General features: G+C 43.7%; 1 protein-coding gene across 1 annotated transcript in view; it reads right to left on the bottom strand.

Moving 5' to 3' along the window:
• lin9 (lin-9 DREAM MuvB core complex component) overlaps positions 1 to 24,770 on the bottom strand; it is a 201,842-nt gene extending 177,072 nt beyond the window's left edge. The window contains exon 1 of the mRNA XM_063072535.1: positions 24,722 to 24,770. Within this exon, the coding sequence (XP_062928605.1) occupies positions 24,722 to 24,752 (31 nt within the window). The 5' untranslated portion in view covers positions 24,753 to 24,770. The remainder of the gene's footprint in view (positions 1 to 24,721) is intronic.
• Between the last annotated feature and the right edge of the window lie 2,965 nt (positions 24,771 to 27,735).

Raw genomic sequence — 27,735 nt, 5'->3', positions numbered from 1 at the left:
CTAGGGACAGCACATCCTTCCTCAGATACAAGACCCAAAATTGTTCACAACATTCCAGATACAGCCTGACCAATGCCTCAAACCCTCAGCAGTACATTCTTGGTTTTATGGTCTCGCCCTCTCGAAATGAATCCTAATATTGCATTTGCCTTCCTCACTACCAATTCAACCTGCAAGTTAAGGGAATCCTGAACTATGATTCACAAATCCCTTTGTATCTCTGATTTCTGAATTCTCTCATTTAAAAAACAGCCTACACCTTTATTCTTCATACCAAAACATATAATTCCCTTCTCGCGATTCTTCCATCTCCGCCACATCTGCTCTCAGGATGAGGCTTTTCATTCCAGGATGAAGATGTCCTCCCTTTTTAAAGGAAGGGGCTTCCCTTCCTCCACCATCAACTCTGCTCTCAAACGCATCTTTCCCATTTCATGCACATCTGTTCTCACCCCATCCTCCCGCTACCCCACTAGGAATAGGGTTCCCCTTGTCCTCACCTACCACCCCACCAGCCTCCGGGTCCAACATATAATTCTCCGTAACTTCCGCCACCTCCAATGGGATCCCACCAATAAGCACATCTTTCCCTCCATCCCCCCCTGCTTTCCGCAGGGATCGCTCCCCACATGACTCCCTTGTCCATTCATTCCCCCCCATCCCTTCCCACCAATCTCCCTCCTGGCACTTAAGCAGAACAAGTGCTACACATGCCCTCACACTTCCTCCCTTACCACCGTTCAGGGCCCCAGACAGTCCTTTCAGGTGAGGCGACACTTCACCGGTGAGTCGGCTGGGGTGATATACTACGTCCGGTGCTCCCGATGAGGCCTTCTATATATTGGCGAGACACGACGCAGGCTGGGAGAACGTTTCGCTGAACACCTACACTCTGTCCGCCAGAGAAAGCAGGATCTCCCAGTGGCCACACATTTTAATTCCACATCCCATTCCCATTCTGATATGTCTATCCACGGCCTCCTCTACTGTCAAGATGAAGCCACATTCAGGTTGGAGGAACAACACTTTATATTCCGTCTGGGTAGCCCCAACCTGATGGCATGAACATTGACTTCCCTAACTTCCGTTAATGCCCCACCTTCCCTTTGTACCCCATCCATTATTTATTATTATTAATTTTTTTCTCTCTCTCTCCTTTTCTCCCTCTGTCCCTCTCACTATAACTCCTTGCCCATCCTCTGGGCTCCCCCCCTCCCCTTTTCTTTCTCCCTCGGTCTCCCGTCCCATGATCCTCTCACATCCCTTTTGCCAATCAACTTTCCAGCTTTTAGCTCCATCCCTCCCCTTCCTGTCTTCTCCTATCATTTTGGGTCTCCCCCTCCCCCTCCCACTTTCAAATCTCTTACTACCTCTTCTTAGTCCTGACGAAGGGTCTCGGCCTGAAACGTCGACTGTACCTCTTCCTATGGATGCTGCCTGGCCTGCTGTGTTCACCAGCAATTTTTATGTGTGTTGCACATAATTCCACACTTCTCCATGTTGCAGTCTACCTGTCACTTCCCCACCCCACCCCCATTCTCCAACCTGTACACGCCTTTCTGCAGCAGAATCCCTACTGCTGGAACATTACTTCTCCTTCCACCCATCTTGGTATCATCTCCAAACTTCCATCTTCATCCAGATTATTAATCTATAAAGCAAAAAGTTGTGGTCCCAACTCTGACCCTTGAGGTCACATGCTCGCCAGTGCCTGAAGAATCCTTTTTAAAATCGCAGTTCTGAAGGGATATTCCTCTACTGTGAAGATATATCCTTGGATCCTAGTCTCTACTATTAATGAAAATATTAATGACTCCACCGGTCACCGGCAGCCTTTCAGAAGGAAAAAAAGGACCCCTTTATCCCCATTCTCTACCTTCTACCAGTAAGCCAATCATCTATCCATGCCAGAACCTTGCACTAGTAGCATGGGGTCACACTTAACAGCCATATTTGGAACACCCTGTCAAAGGTCTTCTGAAGATCCAAATTAATAACATCCACTAACTCTTAGTCTGGCCTGTCAGTTACCTTCTCAGACAACTTGAATAGATTTATCAGGTAGATCAGCCCTTAATGAAACCATGCTGACTTTGTTATATTTTAATCACGTATACTAATTCTCAAACTAAGACAAGCCAAGAGCCAAATACTCCTGTTTAGTCTGCTCCATCTCACATCACCATCGAAGTTCCCATTGACAAGAAAGGGCTTATTAGATCAGTGAAGGGGACATGATGGGGTGGAGGTTGCAATAGCTCCAAACTATGAACTTTGAAACTAAATTGAGATAATGAAAAATCATTATTACTCCAGTTATGGAAATCTTTGGTCAATTCCTCACACAAGTGTTTTAGGATGGCTTATGCAGTGTATTTACTATCTATCTCTACTGATTATAGAATAAATGTCAATTAGTCAGAATTGTACATGAGTTTAAAAACAACAGAAAATGCTGGAAAGTATCAACAGCTCAGGTTGCATCTATGGGAAGCGAAACAAAATCAATGGCTGGAGTCTATTTTCTTTTCTCCTCCCTGCCATCAGGCAGCAAATACCACCAGGCTCAATATTATTGAATAGTTCCCTAGTACAATAAGATGTACTCGACCTTACAGTCTACTGCGTTATGGTCTTGCACCTTGTATGTCTAACCACACTGCACTTTCCCTGTAACTGTAACTATTTTCTTCATTCTGTTATTTTACCTCGTACTACTGCAATGCACTATGCAATGATTTGATCTGTATGAACAGCATGCAAGACAAGCTTTTCACTGTACCTCAGTACATGAGACAATAATAAACCAATTTACAAACTTTTGCTTTAAATTTCCAGCTCTGCAGTTTTCTTGTGTACATTTAGCTTAACTGAACAAAATGAAGCATGGTGCTGTATTCGCTGCTATTCTTAATATTTCTTCTCACTCTTCTTCCTGAACTCTAAATGGACTAAAAGTTCCATGGCTTTCCCCAGGCATCATTCAAACAGCAACTGCAGACTATACAGACTGGTTTAGCATCACCTCATCAGTAGCTTATATTGAAAACTGTGTCTTTCCTCTCGCTTTAAACCCTTCACTAGCTCCAAGGACATAATCTGGGTCTAGACTACACTGTGTTGCAATTCAAGTTCTACACTGGAGGAAACATCTTTCAAATAACTCAGTACAGCAAAGCTTGGGAATAGAGGTATGTATTTAATTAGATGTAACACTCCAAGAAAACAAAAAAGGTGTTATATAAATGAATAATTATTTTGTAAGAATATTTATAATTCAGGGAACAAGTAAAAGTAGCCATGGCTAGCTACGTCATCAAGATAGTATTAGATCAAAGTATATTTCTGTATATTGCTAAAAAAATATCCAGAAATACAGGAGAATAGGGAAAAAGAATTCAAAGGAAAACCAAGGAATTGATGATTAAAAAGTAGAAAATGAAAGTAGACTAGTAATACATCAAAAACAGTCTGCAAAAGCTTCCACAGAAATGCTAAAGTCCATATGGATACCTACAGAGTAATACAAAACAAATTACAGGTGTCCCCCGCTTTTCGAACGTTCGCTTTATGAAACCTCACCGTTACAAAAGACCTACATTAGTACCCTGTTTTCGCTTTCAGAAGGTGTTTTCACTGTTACGAAAAAAAAATCAGCGCACGCCCCGAGCAGCCGCTCTCCCCGGATTTGGAACTGCATTCTCACCAGCATTGCTTAATCACGTGTCTGTGAGCAATCATTTGCAAGATGAGTTCTATGGTATCGGAAAAGCCTAAAAGAGCTCGTAAGGGTGTTACACTTAGCGTAAAACTAGACATAATTAAGCGTTTCGATCGTGGTGAACGAAGTAAGGACAAAGTGAGTTTGGCTTGAGGAAGCTGACGAACATGATGTTGAAGAGGTTTTGGCATCCTATGACCAAGATCTGATAGATGAAGAGCTGATGCAATTGGAAGAAAAAAGGATAACAATCGAAACCAAATGAGTAATGATAAAGTACGACTTTAATTTTGAAAGGATACATCAGTTTAGGGGATATTTGCAGGATGGTTTGAGTCCTTGCAAAGAACTGTGTGACAGAAAAATGCGCGAGGCTCAGCAGTCAAGCAAGCCTTCCACATCAACCACAGCAGACGACGAACCTCGACCTTTGACATCAAGGCGGGCAGAGATAGAAGATGACCTGCCTGCCCTAATGGAAACAGACGATGACGAGATGACACCTCAGTGTCCCACCACCCCAACCCCCAGGCCACGGACAGATACCCATTCGTGGAGAATGCAGCAGTAGCCGGGAGGCACACAGCTCATCTTTAAGAAAAAAGTTGAAATAAACATGCTAATTAATTAGGTGCCGCCCGACACGTGATTGTCGGCCCAGATCAGAGACGACGCAATCGGAAATCGGCACTGATCTGGGCCGACAATTACGTGCCGGGCGGCACCGAATTAATTAGCATGTTTGTTTCGGCTTTTTTCTTAAAGATGTGCTGGATGCCTCCCGGCCACCGCTGCACCCCTGAATGCTTCACGGATCGGTATCAGTTGGTGGCCCGGAGCGTGGGGGCTACTGCACCACCCAACCTGCAATGACTCAGGCTAACACACCATCATCAGTGTGCTCGGCGCCGTCCTGATTCCGGTAAGTGATACTACACTGTACATACATTATTTCTACTTTATATAGGCTGTGTATTTTTACGTGTTATTTGGTATGATTTGGCAGCTTCATAGTTTAAAGGTTACTGGAGAGAGTGTTCTTGCCAACAGCGCTTGCGTGAGATTTTCTGCCGACGGCACTTGCGTGAGATTTTTGCTACGGAAAACAGTGCAGTAATGATTGTGGAAAAGTATCTCTACTTTATATAGGCTGTGTATTCATCATATCATTCCTGCTTTTACTATATGTTACTGTTATCTTAGGTTTTATTGGTTATATGGCATGATTTGGTAGGTTACTTTTGGGTCTGCGAACGCTCACAAAATTTTCCCATATAAATGAATGGTAATTGCTTCTTCGCTTTACGACATTTCGGCTTACGAACCGTTTCATAGGAACGCTCTACCTTCGGATGACGGAGGAAACCTGTACACTTATACTTTCAAGCAACATACATCAAAGTTGCTGGTGAACGCAGCAGGCCAAGCAGCACCTATAGGAAGAGGCGCAGTCGACGTTTCAGGCCGAGACCCTTCGTCAGGACTAACTGAAGGAAGAGTGAGTAAGGGATTTGAAAGCTGGAGGGGGAGGGGGAGATGCAAAATGATAGGAGAAGGCAGGAGGGGGAGGGATAGAGCCGAGAGCTGGACAGGTGATAGGCAAAAGGGGATACGAGAGGATCATGGGACAGGAGGTCCGGGAAGAAAGACAAGGGGGGGGTGACCCAGAGGATGGGCAAGAGGTATATTCAGAGGGACAGAGGGAGAAAAAGGAGAGTGAGAGAAAGAATGTGTGCATAAAAATGAGTAACAGATGGGGTACGAGGGGGAGGTGGGGCCTTAGCGGAAGTTAGAGAAGTCAATGTTCATGCCATCAGGTTGGAGGCTACCCAGACGGAATATAAGGTGTTGTTCCTCCAACCTGAGTGTGGCTTCATCTTTACAGTAGAGGAGGCCGTGGATAGACATGTCAGAATGGGAATGGGATGTGGAATTAAAATGTGTGGCCACTGGGAGATCCTGCTTTCTCTGGCGGACAGAGCGTAGATGTTCAGCAAAGCGGTCTCCCAGTCTGCGTCGGGTCTCACCAATATATAAAAGGCCACATCGGGAGCACCGGACGCAGTATATCACCCCAGTCGACTCACAGGTGAAGTGATGCCTCACCTGGAAGGACTGTTTGGGGCCCTGAATGGTGGTAAGGGAGGAAGTGTAAGGGCATGTGTAGCACTTGTTCCGCTTACACGGATAAGTGCCAGGAGGGAGATCAGTGGGGAGGGATGGGGGGGATGAATGGACAAGGGAGTTGTGTAGGGAGCAATCCCTGCGGAATGCAGAGAGAGGGGGGGAGGGAAAGATGTGCTTAGTGGTGGGATCCCGTTGGAGGTGGCGGAAGTTACGGAGAATAATATGTTGGACCCGGAGGCTGGTGGGGTGGTAGGTGAGGACCAGGGGAACCCTATTCCTAGTGGGGTGGTGGGAGGATGGAGTGAGAGCAGATGTACGTGAAATGGGGGAGATGCGCTTAAGAGCAGAGTTGATAGTGGAGGAAGGGAAGCCCCTTTCTTTAAAAAATGAAGACATCTCCCTCGTCCTAGAATGAAAAGCCTCATCCTGAGAGCAGATGCGGCGGAGACGGAGGAATTGCGAGAAGGGGATGGCGTTTTTGCAAGAGACAGGGTGAGAAGAGGAATAGTCCAGATAGCTGTGAGAGTCAGTAGGCTTATAGTAGACATCAGTGGATAAGCTGTCTCCAGAGACAGAGACAGAGACAGAAAGATCTAGAAAGGGGAGGGGGGTGTCGGAAATGGACCAGGTAAACTTGAGGGCAGGGTGAAAGTTGGAGGCAAAGTTAATAAAGTCAACGAGTTCTGCATGCGTGCAGGAAGCAGCGCCAATGCAGTCGTCGATGTAGCGAAGGAAAAGTGGGGGACAGATACCAGAATAGGCACGGAACATAGATTGTTCCACAAACCCAACAAAAAGGCAGGCATAGCTAGGACCCATACGGGTGCCCATAGCTACACCTTTAGTTTGGAGGAAATGGGAGGAGCAAAAGGAGAAATTATTAAGAGTAAGGACTAATTCCGCTAGACGGAGCAGAGTGGTGGTAGAGTGGAACTGATTAGGTCTGGAATCCAAAAAGAAGCGTAGAGCTTTGAGACCTTCCTGATGGGGGATGGAAGTATATAAGGACTGGACATCCATGATGAAAATAAAGCGGTGGGGGCCAGGGAACTTAAAATCATCGAAAAGTTTAAGAGCGTGAGAAGTGTCACGAACATAGGTCGGAAGGGATTGAACAAGGGGTGATAAAACAGTGTCGAGGTATGCAGAAACGAGTTCGGTGGGGCAGGAGCAAGCTGTGACAATAGGTCGGCCAGGACAGGCAGGTTTGTGGATCTTGGGTAGGAGGTAGAAACGGGAAGTGCGGGGTGTGGGAACTATAAGGTTGGTAGCAGTGGATGGGAGATCCCCTGAGCGGATAAAGTCGGTGATAGTGTGGGAGACAATGGCCTTGTGTTTACAGAAAACCTATAAGAAATAGAAGACAATGCATCAAAGTGAATGAGGAGCTCAAAGAAATGATCAATATTGGAGAAATCACTTAGAGAGGCCAGGAGAATGTCATGGGATCTTTTAGTCTACCTTGAGTTTAGGAAGAAGAGAAGTGCCTGATGACCCATACTTATCACTTCTGTAGGTAGCAACTCTGGAGACAGTTTATGCACTGACTGTCACCTTCCAAAATTCCTTCGTCAAAAACTTTTGAAAGATAGTGAATATAATGCCACTATTTTGGGGAAAGAAACATAGAAAACCTACAGCACAATACAAGCCCTTTGGCCCACAAAGTTGTGCTGAACATGTCCCTACCTTAGAAATTACTAGACTTACCCATAGCCCTCTATTTTTCTAAGCTCCATGTACCTATCTAAAAGTCTCTTAAAAGACCCTATCGTATCCGCCTCCACCACCGATGCCGGCAGCCCATTCCACGCACTCACCACTCTGAGTAAAAAAACTTACTCCTGACATCTCCTCTGTACCTGCTCCCCAGCACCTTAAACCTGTGTCCTTTTGTGGCAACCATTTCAGCCCTGGGAAAAAGCCTTTGACTATCCACATGATCAGTGCCTCTCATCATCTTATACACCTCTGTCAGGTCACCTCTCACCCTCTGTCGCTCCAAGGAGAAAAGGCCGAGTTCACTCAACCTGTTTTCATAAAGCAAGCTCCCCAATCCGGGCAACATCCTTGTAAATCTCCTCTGCACCCTTTCTATGGCGTAAAACTAGACATAGTGAGGCAACCAGAACTGAGCACAGTACTCCAAGTGGGGTGTGACCAGGGTCCTATATAGTTGCAACATTACCTCTCATCTCCTAAATTCAATTCCACGATTAATGAAGGCCAATACACCGTATGCCTTCTTAACCACAACGTCAACCTGCGCAGCTGCTTTGAGTGTCCTATGGACTCAGACCCCAACATCCCTTTGATCCTCCGCACTGCCAAGAGTCTTACCATTAATATTATATTCTGCCACCATATTTGACTCATGAAGCCCTAATGAAGGGTCTCAGCCCGAAATGTTGATGTTTACTGTTTTCCATAGATGCTGCCTGGCCTGCTGAGTTCCTCCAGTATTTTATGCATGTTGTTATGGATTTATAAGTGATAACTTGACAAATGTCAGAATATTTGAGGTTGTAACTAGCAGAACAGATGAAGGAGAATCAGCAACCATGCACAGCTAATAAAGCTGCTGCCTCACTGTGCCAGAATCCCTCGTTCAATTCTGTCTATGTGGAGCTTGCACGTTCTTTCTACAATCATGCAAGTTTCATCTGGAAGCTCCACATTCCTCCCACATCCCAAAGACAAACAGACTAGTAGGTTAAGTCACCATTGTAAACTGCAACGAGGGTATAGGTGAGTTGTAAAAAGTGTGGAGAAAAGTGAATTAATATAAAATGGTGATTGATGATTAGCACAGACTCAGAGGGCAGAAGGTCCCATTTCCATATTGCCTCTTGCTCTATATTTAGGAACGTGCTGTGTTTGGACTTTCAGAAGGTGTCTCTGAAATGCTACACAACAGATTAGAAAGCACGGTAATGGGAGTAATTAATTTCTGGCAACCGAGAACTGACTAATTGACAAAGAAAAACAGAGGAATAGGTTCTGGTACAGAGCAGATTATGGGAAATTGAAATTGTCCATTTTCAAAAAAATGTAAGAATTCTAAATGGAGTCAGATTTCAGAGCTCTGAAATGCAGGGATACTGTATTTCCTTGGTACAATTCACAGAAGTCTAGGACATGGGTAGCTATTTAGGGAGGCTAACATAATGTTATCCCCTTAATGAGAGGAGGGACACATGTAGAAGTAGGTTATCTTTTAGTAATAAGGCAATGCATACAGTATTTGTTTCCTTTTTTAAACACATGATATTGATGTACTGGAAGTTTTGAGTAGATTTACTAGATTGAGTGGGAAGATTGCCTTAGGAGGCAAGGTTAGAAAGGCTTGAATTACATCTGCTGGATTTCAAAACCAGTGATGGGAACTTGCTTGAAAGGTGCAAGCTTCAAGGGGATCCCAACAGTGGTGGTTGTAGGAAAGAGATTTCTCCCTGTCAGAGGAATTAAGAATCATCACGTTAAATACAAGTGCTGATCAGGAGGTGAGGCAAAATTCTTTTTTTGATGGTCGAGTCTTTGGAAGTCTGAATATTTTAAAACAATAGCAGACAGTGATGAGAGGTCAGAACTGGAGAGTTAAAATTATAATGAGATTGGCTATAATTTTACTGAATAGCAGAGCATGCTTGAAGGATTGAGTGACCTACTCAGCATGCACATAACAAACAGGTCATTTTCATGTGGGAAATGTGATTCTCAGGGATACTGCATGGATCAGTGCTGTGGCCCTAGCTGTTCACAATCTAGCAATGACTTGGAGGAGAGAAATCAAATGGAATATATTCATATTTTCTGGTGATGCAAATCGAGATGACAGTGAGAACAGAAAGGCTTCAAGGGGAATTGGACAGACTAAGTAATACACTATAAAAACAAATTCATCTAATTTAGTATAAAAGACATAGCATTTTCTATGGAAAGGTAGAGCAAGATTGAAAAGTGATGCCAATCTGCAATCCTTGTAGAGATTGTACGTTTGTACATGAATGTTTATGTTGAGCTGTAGCTTCAGTAAGAGTTTCCTGCAAGTGGGACTGAGTACAACACCAGAGACCTTACTCCAGATATACAGGACAACATCTCGAGAGCATTGCACACTGAGCTCATGTTCCTACACAAGAAAGAATATACTTGCATTACAGAACATGCAGAAACGATCTACCAGACTGATTTTTGGGATGGTACATTTGTCAAATGAGAGACAAAGCAGACTAGGCCTGTCCTCTAAAGAGCTTAGAATGTGAATTACTTCATTGAAAGATACAGGATTCTCAGGCTTCATCGTGCTAGGTGTCTAAAATCAGGGCGAGAAACTAAAATTAGAAACTGGCCAAAGTGTTGACTATCTGGAAATTTTCTACTCTAAGGGGTTGAGGAGGCTCAATTGCCATTTATATTCCAGCTGAAGGTCAAAAAGACTAACAGCATGAAGAGACACAGGTTAGTGTGGGAAAGTAGAGGTCAAAAATCAGCCACAATCTTAATCATTCTTACCTAGAGTAAATATAAGGGACAATGGCCTACACTCACCTCCATATGCAAATAACTTCCTTTCAACTTTTCAAATTAATCTTCACAGGATCTCAGCAAAGGGGGAAATCATTCAATCTATTGTGCTTAGCTCTTTAAATTAGTCCCACTTTTTGCTCTCCTGCACAGCTCTAAAAATGCTTTCAGAGTTTAATCAAAACTCCCCTTTAATATCAAATGACCATAATATGGTGGAATTCTTCATTAAGATGGAGAGTGACATAGTTAATTCAGAAACAAAGGTTCTAAACTTAAAGAGGGGTAACTTTGAAGGTATGAGACATGAATTAGCTAAGATAGACTGGCAAATGACACTTAAAGGATTGACGGTGGATATGCAATGGGAAGCATTTAAAGATTGCATGGATGAACTACAACAATTGTTCATCCCAGTTTGGCAAAAGAATAAATCAAGGAAGGTAGTGCACCCGTGGCTGACAAGAGAAATTAGGGATAGTATCAATTCCAAAGAAGCAGCATACAAATTAGCCAGAAAAAGTGGCTCACCTGAGGACTGGGAGAAATTCAGAGTTCAGCAGAGGAGGACAAAGGGCTTAATTAGGAAGGGGAAAGAAGATTATGAGAGAAAACTGGCAGGGAACGTAAAAACTGACTGTAAAAGCTTTTATAGATATGTAAAAAGGAAAAGACTGGTAAAGACAAATGTAGGTCCCCTACAGACAGAAACAGGTGAATTGATTATGGGGAGCAAGGACATGGCAGACCAATTGAATAATTACTTTGAGCAACACACATCAAAGTTGCTGGTGAATGCAGCAGGCCAAGCAGCATCTGTAGGAAGCGGTGCAGTCGACGTTTCAGGCCGAGACCAGGAAGAGTGAGTAAGGGATTTGAAAGTTGGAGAGGGAGGGGGAGATGCAAAATGATAGAAGACAGGAGGGGGAGGGATAGAGCCAAGAGCTGGACAGGTGATAGGCAAAAGGGGATACGAGAGGATCATGGGACAGGTCCGGGAAGAAAGACAAGGAGCGGGGGGGGGGGGGGACCCAGAGGATGGGCAAGAGGTATATTCAGAGGGAGAAAAAGGAGAGTGAGAGAAAGAATGTGTGCATAAAAATAAGTAACAGATGGGGTACGAGGGGGAGGTGGGGCCTTAGCGGAAGTTAGAGAAGTCGATGTTCATGCCATCAGGTTGGAGGCTACCCAGATGGAATATAAGGTGTTGTTCCTCCAACCTGAGTGTGGCTTCATCTTTACAGTAGAGGAGGCCATGGATAGACATGTCAGAATGGGAATGGGATGTGGAATTAAAATGTGTGGCCACTGGGAGATCCTGCTTTCTCTGGCGGACAGAACGTAGATGTTCAGCAAAGCGGTCTCCCAGTCTGCGTCGGGTCTCGCCAATATATACAAGGCCACATCAGGAGCACCGGACGCAGTATATCACCCCAGTCGACTCACAGGTGAAGTGTTGCCTCACCTGGAAGGACTGTTTGGGGCCCTGAATGGTGGTAAGGGAGGAAGTGTAAGGACATGTGTAGCACTTGTTCCGCTTACACGGATAAGTGCCAGGAGGGAGATCAGTGGGGAATGGATGGGGGCGACAAATGGACAAGGGAGTTGCGTAGGGAGCGATCCCTGCGTAATGCAGAGGGGGGGGGGAGGGAAAGATGTGCTTAGTGGTGGGATCCCGTTGGAGGTGGTGGAAGTTATGGAGAATAATATGTGGGGCTGGTGGGGTGGTAGGTATCCACGGCCTCCTCTACTGTAAAGAGGAAGCCATACTCAGGTTGGAGGAACAACACCTTATATTCGGTCTGGGTAGCCTCCAACCTGATGGCATGAACATCGACTTCTCTAACTTCCACTAAGCCCCACCTCCCCCTCGTACCCCATCTGCTACTTATTTTTATGCACACATTCTTTCTCTCACTCTCCTTTTTCTCCCTCTGTCCACCTGAGGACTAGGAGAAATTCAGAGTCCAGCAGAGGAGGACAAAGGGCTTAATTAGGAAGGGGCAAAAGATTATGAGAAAAAACTGGCAGGGAACATAAAAACTGACTGTAAAAGCTTTTATAAATATGTGAAAAGAAAAAGATTGGTTAAGACAAATGTAGGTCCCCTACAGCCAGAAACAGGTGAATTGATTATGGGGAGCAAGGCCATGGCAGACCAATTGAATAACTACTTTGGTTCTGTCTTCACTAAGGAGGACATAAATAATCTTCCGGAAATAGTAGGGGACAGAGGGTCTAGTGAGATGGAGGAACTGAGGGAAATACATGTTAGTAGGGAAGTGGTGTTAGGTAAATTGAAGGGATGAAAGGCAGATAAATCCCCAGGGCCAGATGGTCTGTATCCCAGAGTGCTTAAGGAAGTAGCCCAAGAAATAGTGGATGCATTAGTGATAATTTTTCAAAACTCTTTAGACTCTGAACTAGTTCCTGAGGATTGGAGGGTGGCTAATGTAACCCCACTTTTTAAAAAAGGAGGGAGAGAGAAACCGGGGAATTATAGGCCGGTTAGCCTAACGTCGGTGGTGGGGAAACTGCTGGAGTCAGTTATCAAGGATGTGATTACAGCACATTTGGAAAACGGTGAAATGATCGGACAAAGTCAGCATGGATTTGTGAAAGGAAAATCATGTCTGACGAATCTCATAGAATTTTTTGAGGATGTAACTAGTAGAGTGGATAGGGGAGAACCAGTGGATGTGGTATATTTGGATTTTCAAAAGGCTTTTGACAAGGTCCCACACAGGAGATTAGTGTGCAAACTTAAAGCACACGGTATTGGGGGTAAGGTATTGATGTGGATAGAGAATTGGTTAGCAGACAGGAAGCAAAGAGTGGGAATAAACGGGACCTTCTCAGAATGGCAAGCAGTGACTAGTGGGTTACCGCAAGGCTCACTGCTGGGACCCCAGTTGTTTACAATATATATTAATGACTTGGATGAGGGAATTAAATGCAGCATCTCCAAGTTTGCGGATGACACGAAGCTGGACGGCAGTGTTAGCTGTGAGGAGGATGCAAAGAGGATGCAGGGTGACTTGGATAGGTTGGGTGAGTGGGCAAATTCATGGCAGATGCAATTTAATGTGGATAAATGTGAAGTTATCCACTTTGGTGGCAAAAATAGGAAAACAATTATCTGAATGGTGGACGATTAGGAAAAGGGGAGGTGCAACGAGACCTGGGTGTCATTATACACCAGTCATTGAAAGTGGGCATGCAGGTACAGCAGGCGGTGAAAAAGGCAAATGGTATGCTGGCATTTATAGCGAAAGGATTTGAGTACAGGAGCAGGGAGGTACTACTGCAGTTGTACAAGGCCTTGGTGAGACCACACCTGGAGTATTGTGTGCAGTTTTGGTCCCCTAATCTGAGGAAAGACATCCTTGCCATAGAGGGAGTACAAAGAAGGTTCACCAGATTGATTCCTGGGATGGCAGGACTTTCATATGAAGAAAGACTGGATGAACTGGGCTTGTACTCGTTGGAATTTAGAAGATTGAGGGGGGATCTGATTGAAACGTATAATATCCTAAAGGGATTGGACAGGCTAGATGCAGGAAGATTGTTCCCGATGTTGGGGAAATCCAGAATGAGGGGTCACAGTTTGAGGATAAGGGGGAAGCCTTTTAGGACTGAGATTAGGAAAAACTTCTTCACACAGAGTGGTGAATCTGTGGAATTCTCTGCCACAGGAAACAGTTGAGGCCAGTTCATCGGCTATATTTAAGAGGGAGTTAGATATGGCCCTTGTGGCTACGGGGATCAGGGGGTATGGAGGGAAGGCTGGTGCAGGGTTCTGAGTTGGATGATCAGCCATGATCATAATAAACGGCAGTGCAGGCTCAAAGGGCCGAATGGCCTACTCCTGCACCTATTTTCTATGTTTCTAAATCTATATCACCATTGCTTTTAAGCACTGTAATTCCAACTATATTTTTTATTGCATAAAAAAAATTCTCAACTGTTAGTGCCTTTTCCCAATTGATTTAGATTCACCCCGGTAACTTACCTTACTCTATTAAAGGTCCCTAGCTTCTATTCACTAAATGCATTCTGTACTATACCAAAAGCAAGCACCAATGTTTCTCAATAAAACTAAAACATTATTCAGAGGTGAAGTTCTTAAAACTACAAGACGGGGAGCAGAATACAAAAACAGCAGCTTAAAAAATTATTGCCCTAATGAAATGGTATCCTTCATAAGGCAGACAGAAGTTAAAACTAGTTGCAGTATTAAATCAAAAAAGGGGCAAATACAAACACACACACCTGGTACTCTGTGTCAATGTGAAGACAGTTTCTATTTATATCTCAAGCAGAAGAAAAAGAAAGCAGCCACCTTCTCCCTGTGCATTTCTAGAATTAGCAAGGGGCATGAATACTAAACTCCAGGTGCCAGAGACAAGTTTGGTCGATCTTAAGGTATAAATAAAACCTAATATACAATAAACAGATCAACAGTATTCCAATCTCGATCAATACCAAGGAAAGAAAATCTGTCATGGACACCTAGCCCTTCCTTGACAGGATTATAATTTTCCAGTCTTATCAATGTACAAGTAGGGGCCAGGAGAGAGTTGCATTTACTTGTTAGCATGATATTAATCACTGGGATTCACAATACATCTGCAATAACTTCTGCAGTGAAGGACAGACCATTGCCTAATGAATATTGCAAACATTAATTGGATAATATTGCTCAATTTTGACCATTTTGCCATGTGAATGACATCACACAGCTGTAGCTCACCACTCTCTCGTCATCCTTTCACACAGTAGACTATTCACTCACCCCAACATGAGGCCCTCCACTGGTCAGGGTCCAACATGGATGTTGCATCCCGGCTGCCTACATTATTGATGCACCAACCTCAGTTAATACACAATCCAGGGCAGTACGATCTGGAGACAAGCTGTTACCTGTACAGCAGGCTCCCACTCTCCATGCAACTGATCAATCCAAAGGAATGGCACAGACCAATAAAGTTTGGCAATAAAGTGATGTCGCAGAAGTTGCCAATCAGCATTGAACTCAATATAGGACTGCCTTAAGGACTCCAGCTCTGGATTTTTCCTCAGGTTTTACTCCCAAAGCCTTCCCCATGAGTGGGTCTAGCTGCAAGGCAGCCGTGGTTTGAGATCAGAGTTTTCCTTCTCCCTCACTCAACATCCAGAGATGAGACTGAACAGAAATTTCTTCCGAGGAAATACTGCACAGATCAAGGCTGTTGCTTCTAATGTGGTCATAAATCCTTTACTCTGGGCACTAAATTCAACCTTCCTTACTGACACTGAACTAGACTGTTGGCAACCTTGGTGTCATACTGCTTTGGGAGCCACAGACTACATCTGTGCAATCACCAACACCACCCATTTCTACCTCTGTGACATGTCTGTTTCAGCTCAAACCTTCACACTTGCCTCCAACATCAAGATCTGGCTGTTCCAACTTTCCCACAGTAACTACCCTCGTTCACCCTCTCTGCAACTTTAACTTATTTTTCTCCATTCCAATTAAAGATCTTTGCCCCAAAATCTTAACCATTTCTCATTCCACATACGCTTCCTGGCTGCACGACTTCCAGCACTTTCTGGTTTTATTTCAGCTTTCCTGCAGTTGCAGAATTCTGATTACTAAACTTTTCTTGTTTTGTCACATTTGGTTTTGCCTCTTCCAAATCGAAACCAGCACTTAACCTTCTAAATCCCAGTATCCCATAATGTAGCCTGTACTACAGGCAGTATCCTGTAAAATCCATACTTCCTCCAAGACCAAATATTTGTCCTGTAATACGATAAAACAAACTCCACTATAATCAACACTTTGATCAGCTACAGAAAAATTGGCTAACGTGACTTCCATACAATAATATGCTTTAGGATATTTTCCTAGATAAAGGTACAATACAAATTCAAGACATTAGGTTTATCACATTACAATAATGATTACGATATTGATGTTAAAAGTTTTTATAATCATGGACTCTACTTAATTACAAGTACAGCCTTCCAGTAGCATCTACAGAAGGTGCTACCTCAAGAAGGAAAATTTCAAAGATGCCCACCAACTGGGCAATGCCATCTTCTTGTAGCTGCCATCGGGCAGGAAGTACAGAAGCCCTGAAGTCCCACGTCTCCTGGTTCAGCTACTTCCCTTCAACCAACCGACATAACCCTAACCACTAAAGTTTAACTCTGGGAAGAATAAAATAGGATTAACAGCAAGGGCTGGGTGCTTGATGGCTAGTGTTGAGTTGATGGGCCGAAGAGCCTGGCTCCCTGCTGCGTGATGATCACATTTGTTTTGAAGGCATGAGCTACATTGAATTTACTGCCACCCAGTTGGGAAGACAGCAGTTCACAAGACGACTGGCCCAGCTTCACCGAACTATATTTCAGAATACAATACCCTGTACTCAGCATGAGAGTATCCGAGACATCTTCAAGGAGTGGTGCCTTAGGAAGGTGGTGTCCATCATTAATGATCCCCACAACCTAGGACATGCCCTCTTCACACTGGTACCATCAGGAAGGAAGTACTGAAGCCTGAAGGCACACTCAGAGATTCAAAAGCAGCTTCTTCCCTTCTACCACCCAATTCCTAAATGGACATTGAATCCAGGAACATTGCCTCACTACTTTTTTTTATTGCTTATTTTAACTTAACTATTTAATAGACATATATAATGTAACTCAGTTTTTTTCTCTATATTTATCATGTATTTCATTGCACTGCTGCTGTAAAGTTAACAATTTTCACATTGCAAGTTGGTGATATCAACTCTGATTCTAATGGAAGTCTGAGGATATCAAACCAAGAGAATATGCACTCAATATTTAAGCAGATCAACCAAGAATGGAGGTAGCAGAAAAATCTATAGATGAGTATACTAAAGTGTAGGCAAAGTTAAATCCACAGCATTGCTTCATGACAAAAGTCGAGGTTAAATTTGGGTGGGACAGGGACATAGGTGGCGTCTGCATGATACACTTATATTAGACATTAGGGTAGAGAAGAGCAGCATTAAAGCCAGAGAGCTATTTAAATCTATGCCTCTACACTTAAAAGATGATGAAAGTCCTTTGACCCAAAACATTAACACTCATTTTCTCTCTCTACACATGTTGCATATCTACAGCATTTATTTTTAAATACTTCCAAAATATTCATACACTGAAGAAATTCCAAAGTCACAAGCAAAGCAACTGTGATTTAGGAAGAAAGTGGGAAAGGAGAAAATAAGAATCGCTTCCTCACCCCCCCCCCACCCCCCAGGGTGGACAGGCTGAGAGAATCTTGCTCCTATACAAACTTGTGAAGTGTGACTCTACCCAAGATCAAAACTATCAAGTTAATCCTAGCCTGTGCTTCCAATGCACCATGGTCCATGGAATTTCAGTGCAGAAATAGCTGCTGTAATGAACTCTCCAGTGCTATTTTATACATGCAGGACAAGTGAAGGAAAACAATATTTGTAATGTAAAAGTAAATCAATAATGGGTGGGTGGGATTTGCCATGTTTTTCCATACTCAACTGGTATTCAGTGTCCATCACACTGAATGCTACAACATGCAAACAAATTATTAGACCACTGAGTTAGTGTAGCAATTTCATATGGTGAATGCCAAGCCTCTCGAATATAAAACAAAGAGTGGGTCATTCCGTCCTTTGTACCTGCTTGTCATTCAATAAAGACACGTACAAATCTTTTTCACCCAGATAGTGGAGTTTAGAGGGCATAGGTTTAAGGTGAAATGAGAGATATTTAAAAGGGATACGAGGGGCCATGTGTTCCACACAGAAGTTGGTGGTGTGGAATATGCTGCCAGATGAAGTAGGAAGGCAGGTACAATTATAAATTTTAAATGATATTTAGGCAGATACATGGATAGAAAAGATTTGAAGCAGGGGTTCCCAACCTAGGGTCCGCAGACCCCTCGGTTAACGGTAGGGGTCCATGGCATATAAAAGGTTGGGAACACCTGATTTAAAGGGATTTGGGCTGAATGTAACCACAAAGAAATAGCTCAGGTAGACAACTTGGTCAGCACATGTGTGCTAGGTCAAAGGGCCCACTTCAGTTCAGTATAACTCTAGGACACTACTTAATAACTGTGCCACTTTCCAATAACAAACACATCCTTTAATTTTCTCAATATCTAAAAGGCTACTATATAAAGAATCTACTCAAGCCTCTGCAACCACTCCACAATTCAATAAGACCACATACTTCAATTCAATATTCCCTTATCTCTCAAGTAGCCCTGCACTTATCAACCTCAATCTTGAATGTACACAACAACTGAACTACCAAAGGTCTTTACACGAGTTACAATGTCTTGTAGAAGTATTCAGACCACAGCCCTTTGTTCACATAAACCAGGAATTTTTGATCAATCTAACTGAAAATTTTTAATTTGTAAATCACATGCTCCTTTTATCAGAGCAGAGCCACCAAAACTGGGAAAAATGTAAAGCATGAAACACTAAAAATCCAAAACCTGAAATGTCAGTTCGAAAGTATTCACCCCCCTTGCTCAGTATTTAGGTGAACCATCTCTCGCTGCTACTCCAGCTAGTAGTCTTTTTGGATAAATCTCTATCAGTTTAGAACAATGTGATGGAACAAGATTTGCCCAGTCCTCCTTGCAAAATTACTCAAACTGTGCCAGGTTAGTCGGGGAGCAGCAGTAGGCAGCAACCTTGAGGTCTTGCCACAGATGTTCGATTGGGTTAAGGTCAGGACTCTGACTGGGCCACTCAAGGACATCAATATTCTTCATTTTAAGCCTCTCCATTAATGATCTAGCTGTGTGTTTTAGGTCTAAGTCCTGCTGAAAGATAAACTTCCTCCCCAGTTCAAGTTTTCTGGCCAAAGCTAACAGGTGTTTTTATTTATAAATCCAGGATCGCTGTATTTAGCAGGATTCACCTTCCCATCAATCCTGACCAGGTTTCCAGTTGCTACTGCTGAAAAGCATCCCCGCAGCATGATGCTACGTCACCATACTTTACAGTGGGGATGGTGCTAGCTGGCTGATACGCAGTAACATTGCTTAATGTTGAGGCCAAAAATTTCAACTTTAGTCTTATCTGACCACAAGACCCTCCACACCTTTACAGTATCTTCTACATAAAACTTTGCAAAGTCTTGACAGGCAAGGAGATGCTCTCTTTTGCAGCCACTGTTTTCTGTAGCTCGCTCAGCGTGACTGTTGGTGTCACAGCAGCCTCTGTTACAGTGCCAATCTTCTCCAGCAACTAAGATTAGAGGGACTGCTTAACCTAGACAGTGTGGCCTTCTATATATTGGCAAGACCCGACACAGACTGGGAGATCGTTTCGCTGAACACCTACGCTCTGTCTGCCAGAGAAAGCAGGATCTCCCTGTGGCCACACATTTTAATTCCACGTCCCATTCCCATTCTGATATGTCTATCCACGGCCTCCTCTACTGTAAAGATGAAGCCACACTCAGGTTGGAGGAACAACACCTTATATTCCGTCTGGGTAGCCTCCAACCTGATGGCATGAACACTGATTTCTCAAACTTCCGCTAATGCCCCACCTCCACCTCCTACCCCATCCGTTATTTATTTATATACACACACATTCTTTCTCTCACTCTCCTTTTTCTCCCTCTGTCCCTCTGACTATACCCCTTGCCCATCCTCTGGGTCCCCCCTCATCTTTCTTCCCGGACCTCCTGTCCCATGATCCTCTCGTATCCCTTTTGCCTATCACCTGTCCAGCTCTTGGCTCCATCCCTCCCCCTCCTGTCTTCTCCTATCATTTTGGATCTCCCCCTCCCCCTTTCAAATCTCTTACTAGCTCTTCCTTCAGTTAGTCCTGACGAAGGGTCTCGGCCTGAAACGTCGACTGCACCTCTTCCTAGAGATGCTGCCTGGCCTGTTGTGTTCACCAGCAACTTCGATGTGTGTGGCTGTGGTTTCATTTTTTTCTCACTTTTTCATGCTGGACTGCACTGAGCTCAAAGGTATGGTCAGTGCCTTTGAGATGACTTTGACCCTTTACCAGATTTGTGCTTCTCAATTATCAGTTCCCCGACTTGTCTTGGATGCTCTTTTGTCTTCATTTTGGTTTGGTCTGTTGAAAATCGACCATTCTGTTGGATCTTACAGAGAGAGGAGGTACTTATTCTCATTACTTCATTGAAAACAGATGATCCTCCAATTTTCTACAACACAGTAGGTGAGTTGGGTGATACAGTATATTGCATCTTAGGAAAATTAGTTTAGTAATTACAAAGGGGTGAATATTTCTCAGCCCCTAAATTTTGGTTTTCAATGTTTAGCAAACTGTTGACAGGTTTTGGAATTTTTCTTTTGATTTGACATGATGCACAGTGTTTTGTAGATTAGCTCAAAATCTCACTTCAATATATCTTAAAATTAGAAAATGAGACAGTAAAATATGAAAATAGTTGTGGAGGCTGAATACTTTTAAGTCACTGTATAAAGAGAAGATGGACAAACTTGGGATGTATGTTTTCCCCTGAACTGGCAGAAACCAAGGGAAGATCTGATAAAAATCTATAAAATTATGAGACACATAAATATGATAGTCAGAATCTTTTCCCCCAAGGTAGAAATCTCATATACTAGAAAGCATGTATCTAAGGCGAGACAGGGAATGTTTAAAGTTTTAAATGTTAAACGTTCTGGACTCTCACAGCTATTTTGACTATACCTCTACCCACTCTGTCACTTGTAAAATTGCCATTTCCTTTTCTCAGTTCCTCTGTCTCTACCACATCTGTTCTCAGGGTGCGACTTCCCATTCAAGAACATCTTCAAGGAACAGTGTTCCTCTTCCTCTACTATCAATGCTACCCCTCATCCACTTCTCTATGTCCTTACCTACCACTCCACGAGCCTCCAGGTCCAGAACAATATCCTCCATTACTTCTGCCATCTTCAATGGGACCCTACCACTGAGCACATCTTTCCCTTCCCTCTCCCCCTGCAGCTTCTGCAGGGATCAGTCTCTACGTGTCTCCCTTATCCACTCACCCCTCCCCACTGACCATGTTCCTGGCAAGTTATCCCTGCAAGCAGGACAAGTGCTACACCTGCTGCAACACATCCTCCCTCACTACCATTCAAGTCCCCAACCAGTCATTCCAGGCGAGGCAGCACTTCCCCTGTGAGCCTGTTGGGGTCAACTACTGTATCCGGTGCTTGGTGCAACCTCCTCGGCATCAGCAAGACCCGACGTAGACTGGAGGACCACTCTGTCAACACCTTTTCTCTGACTGCCAAAAAGACGGAATTCCCCAGTGGCCACCAATTTTAATTTGACTTTCTATTCTCATTCTGACATGTTGGTTCATTGCCTCCTCTACGGAACCAATGAGGCCACTCTCAGGTTGGAGGAACAACACCTCATATTCAGTCTGGGTAGCCTCCAACCCAATGGAATGTACATCAATTTCTCGCTGTCCCCCTTCTCTCTTTTTCCATTCTCCATTCTGTCTCCCCTCATACCCCTTCTCTTCTCCTCACTTGTCTTCTCCTTATTCAATTCCTACTTCTTCAGCCCTTTCCACGTATCACCTCCCGGCATCTCAATTCATCCCCTCTCCCCCATCCACCCACCTTCCCCCTCATCTGGTTTTGTCCATCACCTGCAAGCTTACACTCCCTCCCCTCACCCCCTTCCTTATTCTGGCTCCTTTCCCCCTTCCTTTCCAGTCCTGATGAAGGGTCTTGGAACAAAACATTGACTGTTTACCTCTCTCCATAAATGCTGCCTAACCTGAGTTCTTCCAACTTTTTGCATGTTGCTCAAGATTTCCAGCACCTGAAGAATATCTTGTGTTTCTGTTTGAAGATGATGTGCAGGGCATTTTTTTTTTGTTACTGTAGCTTTCTATATGGAGACTGAAGAGTGTCTGGAATGAGGTATTGACAGAAAAAGATACAATAGAGGTTTTTAAAAGGCTCTTAGATCATGAATGCCCATCGAGAGGAGGATATGGATCATATCCAGGGAGAAGAGATTTCATTTAACTTGGCATCACTGACCCACAAGGTCTGTGCTGCACTGTTCTGCTCTCTGTTCTACATAAAAAACAAATTCACTCTGCGCATATTTTTGGCATTTTTCTTTCAATTTGTTGAGCAAGCTCAATACTTCTGTCCCAAATATAAAGAAATAAAAACTGTACTATTATTTTTTCACTATTATTCACCTCAGTAGTCATCTGACAATAATCAAACTTAGCAAGCCTAGAAACAAGTCACCCAAATCTGTACCAATATCATTAGCAGTGTCATCAGTTGTTAAAAGTGAAAAGACCAGAGACTGAGGAACCAAGTGAATCCAGACATTCGAATGAAGCCCTTATCAAAGTTTCTATATGGAAGTAGGAAAGGATGGCTGAAAGCAACTAAGAATGTCACACCAGAGGATGAGCCTATCATACCAATCTTACCTCCTCAAAGCAACTTCCAGGTTGCTTCACTCTCCTGCTACCCCCACCCCACAAGCTTGAAAGTTTGCCATTTTCAAGTCCCTGTCCAATTGCATTTGAAGTAAACGCAAGTACCTTGATCCAACGTTTCAATCACAAGTTAAATTTTAAATGATCAAGGTATCTAGTTCCTTGAAACCTATGACATTTCAAGTTAATAGGCAATTCACAAATACATTGTCATTTCAAATTACTCTGAAGGTAAATACTTCAGAGATTTACAAGATCTTGTGATGCATACTTCACAGACCTTACTGTTGTAACCAAGAATATTAAGTCAGCAAATCATTTATTTTTTAAACTGGGGCAATTATCCCAAACAGTAAACGCTCATCTAGTATTTGCAAACATTATAGAAGGCCTAATTTTCTCTATCAACATTTATGTGGAAACACAGCATCAGCTGCTCAAAATGAAAAATCTTATAGTCCAAGTATATAACAACTTTAGCTTGTTTTCAGTGCTATACTTTGGAGTATTTCAGACAGGGCCCTCCAACAGTCAATCCTAGAAAAAGTAGTGAACACAGCCCAGTCCATCCACCACAAGTAAAGACCTCTCCACCATTGAACACATCTACATGGAGCACTCTCACAGGAAAGTAGCATCCATCTCGGGGACCACCCCCCACACCCAGGTCATGCGCTCTCCTTGCTGCTGCCTTTGGGGAGGTGGTAAAAATCCTCGGGACCCACACCATCAGGTTCAGGAACAGTTATTACCCCTCAACCATCAGGCTCCACCAGAGGGGATAACTTCACTCAACTGACCCACAACCTACGGACTCACTTTCAAGGATTCTTCATCTCATGTTCTTGATATTTATCATTATTGTTTTCTTTCTTTTTGTATTTACACAATTTTTTAGTGTTCTGCACACTGGTCGCTCTGTTGGTGCAGTCTTTCATAATTTTATTATGATTATTGGATTTACAGAGCATACCCGCAAAAATGTGAATCTCAGGGTTGTAAATATAAACTTTGATAATAAAGTTACTTTGAACTTTGAAATCTGATAATCTCACAAACCCTCCAATTCCTAATTCAAGAACAACTCACAACCTTTAATATCTCATAGTTGGAAAGTTGAGGAATGAAACAGTTAGCCACTTATACTTTCACCTATCACCTCTCCTCGGATATTGCCCCAGATGTAAACAGCAAAGGTTCTGGCTGATTTAAGTAACCAGCAGCCTTTTTAAGCTGGCTTCAAAAAAAAAACTGACACAATAAAATCACAGCACTGATTGCCAAGTAGATATAATAACCAAGCCAGAGCAATTATTTATATAGAAGTAAATTAATTCTCAGATCTAAATACATAACATTTTAAACAGTGGGAGGGGATTGATATAAACCCCCTCTAATTGAATACCGTCCCGTGGATAAGACCTGTTACGCCTTTCACTCTCCACCATCTCACCCACCCACCCATCCATCCATCCCAACCTAACCCTACCCAGCCTATCTCACCATACACCCCTCCCGGGACGCTGAACCCGGAGGGAGTAGTGGGAGCCCAAGCCCAGCCTAGAGACTGACAGGCACCGCTCACAGGTGAAGAGGGGCGGCCACTGTTACCTCTGCCCCGGGCTTGTGACCGAGGGGGAAGGTGTCAGTGGCCGTCGCCGGGCCTTCACCCGTCTCCTCCGCCCCTCCCGAACACTCCAGCCCCCGGGAGAACCGGCAGACGGCACAACCTGGGCCGCAGCTCCTGCCACCGCCAACTGCCTTAGCGGGCTCGGGATGGAGGAGTGCCGAGCCCTCCCCCTGTCAGTCGAAGGGCTGTCAGGGCAGACCCGGGTCTCCCGCCGCACACCCGCGCTTCGCCCGCCCCAGACTCACTCTCGTCCGGCAGCTCCTCTACCTCCGCCATCTTGAATCGGCCGCGCCGCTTTTCAAAGGCCGCCGCGCGGCATTGTGGGTCAGGGCGGCAGATCCAAAGGAGCCGGAACCCGGAGACAGGGAACTGGGCGCGGGGGGAGCACCTGACTGCGGGGCACCGGGCGGGCGTGTATGAGGGAGAGGGTTTTGGGGTGGCCACAGAACGGCGGCAGGAACAAGCTGAGGGGCCGACTGGCCTGCACTTATTACGTTGGTAGCGCGGGCACTCACCGCGAGAGGAGTTGCAAAATAAGTGCACGTCAATTAGTCCAGGAGCTGAAGCCGTGCACAGGAGTTTCACTTTTAAATAACATCCTTCCTCTGGATTCCTCCCTGTTAATTTATCTCGCTGAACTTCATTATGCCAGCAAGGTTCTGGTCAAACTCTTCCCCTTCTCTGCTGCTGTCAGTCACATCCTTCAAGAACCGAATAGCCCCAAGTGGTGTTTTATAGTAATTCAAATAGAACTTGTGTCCTCCTTCAACAAACGGTGAACTATTATACACAGTGTCCTTTTCTAACAGCCGCACCAACTAATGTTAATCTTTAGCCCAGCCTGGGAAAGTAGCATTTAGGATGGCTCTTTCAACCTTTTGCCACACAAATGGCCAATATAAATTATTATAAGGAACGCATCACCTCTCGAATTACTCGTCTACCCGTGCCGTTATTCGTAATACTCTGCAAGCCCTACTGTGGCCGCTCCGTGACCCCACAATCCTATCATTGACCCCGAGAGAAACCTAAAAATAATAACAAAATTAAACCCGCGACCCACGCCCCCCGCTCATATTTCATGGAAAATACCCTGCACGTCTTCTTAACCACTTTAGATGCAGTCTAGTTACTTTACTATGCTATTCAGTTTAATGGCAAACAAGCATCACTTACAGATGAACAAATTCAAAGTTTTATCAAGTGGTATAAATAGTTCTTAAAGGTATAGACACAATTAATAAAGTACAAAACCAAGACTACAAAAATATACTTTTGCCAATTCACTTTTAGGATAAAATTCTACAATTTAGAAAATATCGGCATCTCTAAATCTATACATTTTTCTAAAAACTGCAACTGAATAATTCGTGTTCGGCACTGCTTAATTTACAGTATAGCAGGTTACCAGAATATTGTCTGGGATGGGGCTTTTCGGATAAAAGGAGAAACTTAAAAGGCTGGTCTGTTTGCCTTGGAGCAGAGATAGTTAAACGAGGACATGATTGAGGTAATACAAAGCGGGCAAAAGGATAAGATGTTTCCTCTCAGAGGCAAATAAAATTATGGGACATGAATTAAGGGTCAGGGGGGAGATTCAGAGTAGATGGGATGGGGGTGGGAAGTATCTTCACCCAGAGGATGCTGAGTATCTTCCAGAGGAGCGGTGGAAGCAAAATCGCTGACGTCATTTAAAGTGCCTAGATGAGCATGCAAACAAGAGGAAATCTGCAGATGCTGGTAATTCAAGCAACACACATACAAGTTGCTGGTGAACGCAGCAGGCAGCGTTAGATGAGCATGCTCTCGCTAGTAATAATATTCCATAGGGTTTCGGCCTGAAACGTCGACTGTACTCTTTTCCTAAATGCTGCCTGGCCTGCTGAGTTCCTGCGGCATTTTGTGTGTGTTACACAGATTTTCTCTTGTGTGTGAATATTCCATACGTATTGGGTCCACAGGTTCAATGAAACTCCAATAATCTGTTATCAAGCTATTTGCAAATCTCAATTGTTCAGAATCAAACACCCTTCCCAAACTGGAGTATTCTCTCTTTTGCCCCCTCCTGAAAATACAAAAGCCTGAAATCACATACCACCAGGCTCACGCAGAGCTTCTATAAGACTATTGAACTATTCCCTAGTACAATAACCAACAAAATTTACTCATTGTAGTCTTGGATCTTAGTGTCTGAAACTTCAATCTGCATTCTGCTATTGTTTTCCCTTGTACTACCTCAACGCACTGTTGCAATGAAATAAGAGTATACAAGTTTTTCCATTGTACCTCAATACCTGTGACAATAATAAAGCAACTGGCCCATCCAGCTCTGCGGTTTAACCAACAGAATGGTAATGTTTCCTACACTTTCCTTCGTCTCTACCGGCTCCCAGTTCCCACGCTCCTCTCCAGCCCACTAGGGCCCTGGATCCTGCTCCCCCTTTAAACTTGCTTGGGAAAATTCATTACAATTATGAGTAACATTTTTTTAAAAAAGTGTATTAACCGTCTGTTGGGGTATTGATTGTCTGGAAATTCTGCCAGACGATTACCAAACTCTGCAGTGTATTGGATTATTAGTTTACTGTAAATATCTCCCACCTAATCATCCTTTACTGAAACTTAACAACAGTGGGTGATACAATCACACAGTCCTTACATACACACCAATATATAAAGTACCTCCGTATACCTAGTGATCTTTGGCCATGCACTCTTGTCTCTTTCTTACATTTCTCTATATCTTGTCACTTGTTATCTATTCCCTTCCCAAATGCATTCTCTCTGTTATCTGGATGGGATTCCACTTTCAGCCCAGCTGATCTGACCCATTGATATTCTCTGTGCTATCTCTCTGTTGTCAATTACATGGCCAGCTATGGTTTAACTTGTACAATTCTCCATTGTATTCCTCTGCCTAAGTGTGAATTATTGATACAAGATTACTGATGTCACTCTTTAATCAATTTGCTCAAATACCTACCACATGAAATAACCATGTATACACAAAGCGCTGATTGTGGACTTCAGGAAGGGTAAGACAAGGGATCACGAACCAATCCTCAAAGAAGAACCAGAAGTGGAGAGAGTGAGCAATTTCATGTTCCTGGGTGTCAAGATCTCCGCGGATCTAACTTGGTCCCAACAAATCAATGTAGCTATAAAAGTGGACAAATAGCAGCTATATTTCATTAGGAATTTGAAACACTCAAACACTTCTACAGATATACCGTAGGGAGTATTCTGACAGGCTGCATCA

The sequence above is a fragment of the Mobula hypostoma genome, chromosome 2 (assembly GCF_963921235.1).
Source record: "Mobula hypostoma chromosome 2, sMobHyp1.1, whole genome shotgun sequence".
In the NCBI taxonomy this organism is placed as follows: domain Eukaryota; kingdom Metazoa; phylum Chordata; class Chondrichthyes; order Myliobatiformes; family Myliobatidae; genus Mobula; species Mobula hypostoma.
The sequence above is the reverse complement of the archived record's forward strand: the minus strand, read 5'-3'. Positions and strand labels throughout refer to the sequence as shown.